The following is a 5,702-nucleotide window of genomic DNA, read 5'->3' as shown; positions in this document are numbered from 1 at the left end:
GAGAGAGAGAGAGCACAAGCAGGGGTGGAAGGGGAGCAGAGGGAGGGGAGAAGCAGACTCCCCACTGAGCAGGGAGCCCTAGTGGGGCTCCATCTCAGGACCCCGGGATCATGCCCTGGGCTGAAGGCAGACCTTAACCGACTGAGCCACACAGGCATGCCCACAGTAAATACCTTAAACTCTGTGGGCCACACAATCTCCATTACAGCTACTCAACTCTGCCAGTGTAGTGTGAAAGCAGCCATGGACAACACATAACCAAATAAGTGTGTCTGTGTTCCAATAAAACTTTGTTTATGGACACTGAAATTGCAATTTTATATAAATTTAATGGGTCACAAAACAGTAATCTCTTTTTGGTTTATTTCCAAACATTCAGAAATCTAAAAACAACTCTTAGCTCAGGAGACACGCTAGCAGCTGGTGGATCTGGCCCCTGCTCCACAGTGATGAATGCTGGCAGTGATTCACTATACATATGTGAATGTGTGTGGTATCTTCGAAATATTGCCTTACCAACCATGAATATTATGACCTACAAATGGGTCTAAAATTCATAGGTGGCAAACTTAAATCCTTAAGGGAAAAATATTTTCACTAAAATTAAACAATGATCAGCTCACAAAGACACACCCACACATACACAAAGACATTTTACATATCCTAAATCCCAAATAGTGGGTACCATGTAATATGTTTCTAATTACCGCCCCTGCTTAGAAAAAAATTTTAAGATCAGTGAAACAGTGGTAAGTTTGTTTTGCTTAATATGTCTGCTGAGAATTTTTTCAATATCTTTTTATCCATCCAAATGTTCAATGTCTTTCCGATTGTAAGTCTGGTGTTTATACAATCTCATCCCCTTAGTTCCACCATAGTCCAAGAACTTGGACACTTGGTACATGAAAAACTCTGGACTTTCTTTCTTTAACCTAATCTGCATATCTATATATTTTTCAGTTCCCTCCCCCCATGTAAGTTTATATAGCATTGCCCGTCTATTACAACCTTCTAGGCATTACTACAGAACATTTCTAAGGCTTTAGTTTTCTTATTCTGTTTGTTTCATCTTGTATTATATACTTCTGTACTCATGCATTTTCTACTTTAACTCCTCTTATTATTCCCAAGAGGGTCCCTCTTTTTCTAGCTGTCCACAACAGATGCCACTTGCTTGGTGCTTATACCTAAACCATATTTCGCTGCTATGGAAAAGGTCCCAGCATCATATCCCCAATCAGTACATAGGGGTTCACTGTGCCATACCCTCTTTTTTGTGTGTGTTTTATGCTTGAGATGTCTGTAATCCTAAGTTTTAGAAAAATGGAGCATACGTTCCTATGCTCTAGATTTGGTCACAAGAGGAATTTGTGGTTGGGAAGAAATTAGCATATTTATATGCCACACCTGTGTGCCTTTGTTTACATTCCTCCCTCTGCTTGGCATGCTCTCCCCAAATTCTCTGATAAAATTTCCCTCAACCTCCAAGGTCCAGGCATGCACCAGGGGGAAGCATCCCGGCCAAGCAGAGCTGATGACTCTCTCCTTTGCATTCCCAAAGCATTTCATACATCTCCGTGAAAGCCCTTGTCATTGCATTGTGGTTGGTTGTGTGTGTAGATATCCCAGCCCTACCACCCATCCCCCAGGTAAATAGCAACTCATCATTTTTTTTTTCCCTCCTCACCACCCATGCATCCCCAATGCCAACACAGTACCTGGAATAAGCAAACAAGATTGCATTTCTCAGAAATACCAAGAGCAGTCTTAACTGTCATCAGTTAGAAAGTCCTAACTTCTTCCTCCCCCACAAAATTAACAGACAACTTAAGTAAAAATTCAACTTCAAAACAAGTACCCCTTTAGTGGCCCTCTAAAATGAGATTGCCACTCCTTAACTGTTCTTCAAAGGAATTCCAGCATCAACACTGCAGAAAATGCAAGGTTATCTTAACACCAAAAAATAAAATATTTACATGGCACTTGACAGTTTTCAAAGTACTTTCGCCATTTGCTGTTGTTGTTTGGTCCACTAATCCTTGGTAAGACAGATAGTTCTATCTCCATTTTTCAGACACTCAAGGAAATAAAAGTGACATGTCCAATATCAGAGCTGTCCGCTCTGGGCCTAAAACCCTTAACTTACTGATTATCCACTTTCTGCATTCTGTGAATGCTAGGCTCAGTATTTGTGGAGGCTTTTCCCACTTCTGATAGATTATTTTTCCCTATTATGAATGGTGGCATTAGACTGTGCTCTATGTTCTAAAAATACATTTCAAACAAAATCATTTTGGGCAGATACACATTATGAAAAGACAGAATCAAATATACCCCACTTGTTTTAGTATTGCTCTATGATTTTGCCATAAGTACTTATTGACTAAAGGATTTCCAGTGAATCACCGACTGTTCAAAAAATGGCATGCCATGCATTTCTGAAAATAGAAATATGTAATCTATTATCTAAAAAAATTCACTCGTGAGGAAGCACTACTATTTATATGTCAAGTACAAGAGCTTGATTTTTCTCTTCTTTTATAATTCATCTTTCCTAAACTATTAAATTTAGATTACTTATCACATTAGCAGGCTCTTCACTTAAATATGCTCTTAGTTCCTCTATATAATTCAGTATGATTTAACCATCACTTCAATTTTCTTACTATTTATTGCAACCAATTCTTCTAATATTAGTACATATCATTTTCGAGTAAATAGGGCACTGCCTGCCAAAAAATCTTGCTACTGTGTGGTAGTGGTAATTGAAAGTAAAGATTATTTCTCAGATATATTAATTTTTCAAATGAGCCACATTTAGCTTTTCTCAAATTAATTTTTTTCGACAAAGCCCTATAATAGTAAAATATTCAGAGCATGTCACACTGAAGATTTTCAAGTTTGATCTGGTTACGAATCTGCTAATTGTAAAAATTTCAATATGGCAGAGCCCAAAATATTTCACACAAATGCAAATAGAGATGTCATGCAGATAGCTGCAAGACATGAATCATTGCCCTGCCGCATCCAACTCAAAAATTCAGAGGCAGTTCACTCCCCAAGATCTCTCGCTCAGTTCTTAAAAGTTCAGATGCATCACCTTTTAATCAGGGTAATAAAGTATAATTGCTAACATACTGTGTAATGTTTACTGTTAAACCCACAATCTGGACAAACAGAAAATTATGCTGTCAGAGCCTGGAAACAATTGCAGCCCGCAGTTACATCGGGGCACCCTCCTCATTATAGAGCTTCCGTCGGGAGTTACAGTGTTTTACGGTTTTAATTTTTTAGAGTAAGGGTCTTTTCCCGAGAAGCAGGTATTCAGAAGAACACCTCCCGCGTGACCTTCCTAACACAGCCCTTGAGCAAGCGGCTGCGGGGGCAGGAGCTGAGAATTTCAGCGAGGCACTTGACAGCTCCGCTGGGTCCCTCACACTTTGCTTTCAGGAACAAAAAAGGAATGTTACTCCGCACCTGCCTTTCCCCCTCACCCCTCCTTAAAACTTAAATTACATTTACCCCTACGGTCTGAACACCCGGAAGAAGGTACGAGGCTATTCCGTCCCGTGATGCCCAGGGAGAATGACCCCCCACCCAAGAGCGCAGCCCCGAGCGGCGGGCCGGCGGCGGGCTGGCGGGCGCGCGCGGGGGGCAACAAGGTGAAGGAGGGCTGGGGGGACTGCAGCGCCAGCGCGGCCTCCACACCCCACTGCCCTGCATTTTCTCCACCACGTGGAAGAATCTCGTGCGTGTGGCACCCACGGGAGGCGGGGGTCCCGGTTCCCCGCCCCCCGCCCCAACCCCGGCCGGGACGCGGCTCCTCAGCCCCCTCCGCAGCGCGGGGCCCGGCCGGGGGCTCCCAGGTGAGGGGCCGCGGCCCGGGCGGTAGTTCCCGCGGCGGTCTCAGGGCAGGGGCAGCGCCGCAGAGCCTAGGCTCGGCGGGGGGCCCTGCCGGAGCTACCTTTTATCCAAGCAGGCGATCCACTCGGCTGAAGAGGAAGAATGGGCAGCGTGCGCAGCGACCATGTTGGGCAGCGGCGCGCGGTGTACCCGGCTGCGGCGACCTCCCGCGCTCGCTTTGCCTCCGCCTCCGCCTAGCCCGCGGCGCGGACCCGCTCCTCAGCGCCCGCCTCGCGACCTGTGCGGCGGCGACGGGCCCGCCCTCCCAGCGGGCTCCCGCAGCCTTCCGGGCGGGGGGCCCGCGAGGGAGGGGACTCGAGGGGCGGGACGCGGGGACCCGGAGGGCTCGAGCCGCCCGCCCGCCCGCCGCTGCACTGCGGCGCCCGGGGGGTGGGGAGCCCCGCGGTCCCGCCCGCTACGGGGAGGGGACGAGGGGCGACCCTGCGTGGCCCGCCACCTGCGACAGGTGATCGCAACGTCTCGGGGAGACCTGGGCCGCGCCCCTCACCTCCGGGCCTCAGAAGCGTGGACGGAGGGAAGGCGCCACGCGTGGGGAGGGGGCGAGGGGGTGGCTGTCAGAGTATATATTTTTCATATGGCGAATGCCACTAAAATGGCTGCTGCCTCTCTGTTTCCTTAGAAACCCGTTAGTCTTCCTCAGCGGGTGTCAAAACTTGCTGGAGGTTTTTGCTCACCTTTCCCGTTTCCGCTTTAAAAATGAATGAAGAGGAGGTTACCGTGGCTTGGGGTGGGAATACCTACTCTAGTCACCGAGGGTGGAATCCAGGGGACAGTTTTTCCTGAAGGGTGAGGTAGGGCTGGAATGGAATGGAGAGCCGGTGCAGGCGTGGTTGGAAACAGGGAAGGGAAGCCAGTGGGCTGCAGTGGTGATCAGCGGTGACTGAGGGAATGGTAAGCCCCAGCCTCTGGCCTTGAGCCCGGGACCTCCCGGGGCTTCCATCACTTGCATGATGAAAAGAAACACAGTTAAGAATGGGGAGTAGTGGAGCCACACGCAGAACTGAGGTTTGGGGGGTCTGGAGAGGGCCGGCAAGATCCCAAGGCCCTCAGGTGAACTTGGATGGTTGGCCCCACATGTCACTAGGGCCTGTCTCTGGTAGGGAGCACACAACAAATGTTATGCCTAGAAGTTGTTTGCTTACATTCTGCCAAAAATCAAATTAAGCTCTAACAGTTATTTAGGAATTTGGGGACAAGTTAAATCTTCTGGATTATTGCCAAACGCTGTTTATATTTATGGTGTGATTTAGGGATAGATAATGGAGAAAGAAACATCGCATAGCTAACCTCACTTTGGTTTTTTTTTCTCTTCTGCCCTGCCCTCAGTCCCCTGCTCAGAGAAGTTTCCAAGGATTGGAGAATGACACAGCAGGTGCATTCTGGATTTCTTTTATCCTAATAAAACTCCTCCAAAGAATTTGCTGTTTTCCCCTCTGCTTAATAGCCAGGATCTGGTTTCAGACCTGCCAGCATATTCCCTCAGCAACCCTCCCTGCTCAGCACTTGTCCTGGGTTGACCTCCATCCTGTTCATTTCTATCATGTTTTAAGTAAGTAATATTTAAAATGTTATAGTATACAGAGAGTACCAAATGTATTTCTGTTGTTTTTTTTAATGAGAGAGGTATGAAGGAGGAAATGGGTCTCCTGTATTTATTAAGATTCATTTATAAAGAGCTATTGAGAACATTTCAAACAAATGCTTTCTCAAAATGCCTTCACTCAGAATACATGTAAGTAAGGAATTAGAGGCAAAATGACTTCATATGACATGTCATT

General features: G+C 46.7%; 1 protein-coding gene across 3 annotated transcripts in view; it reads right to left on the bottom strand.

Moving 5' to 3' along the window:
• Positions 1-4,241, bottom strand: part of RAPGEF4 (Rap guanine nucleotide exchange factor 4) — a 288,407-nt gene extending 284,166 nt beyond the window's left edge. For all 3 annotated transcript variants that reach the window (XM_059394172.1, XM_059394171.1, XM_059394173.1), the window contains exon 1: positions 3,965-4,241. Coding sequence is in view for 2 of the 3 variants with exons in the window: in XM_059394171.1 (XP_059250154.1) it covers positions 3,965-4,029 (65 nt within the window). In the remaining variant the exon portion in view is untranslated. The remainder of the gene's footprint in view (positions 1-3,964) is intronic.
• Positions 4,242-5,702: the final 1,461 nt, after the last annotated feature.

The sequence above is a fragment of the Mustela nigripes genome, chromosome 3 (genome assembly GCF_022355385.1).
Source record: "Mustela nigripes isolate SB6536 chromosome 3, MUSNIG.SB6536, whole genome shotgun sequence".
NCBI lineage: Eukaryota > Metazoa > Chordata > Mammalia > Carnivora > Mustelidae > Mustela > Mustela nigripes.
Note: the sequence above shows the minus strand (reverse complement) of the source record. Positions and strands in the feature narration are given on the sequence as shown.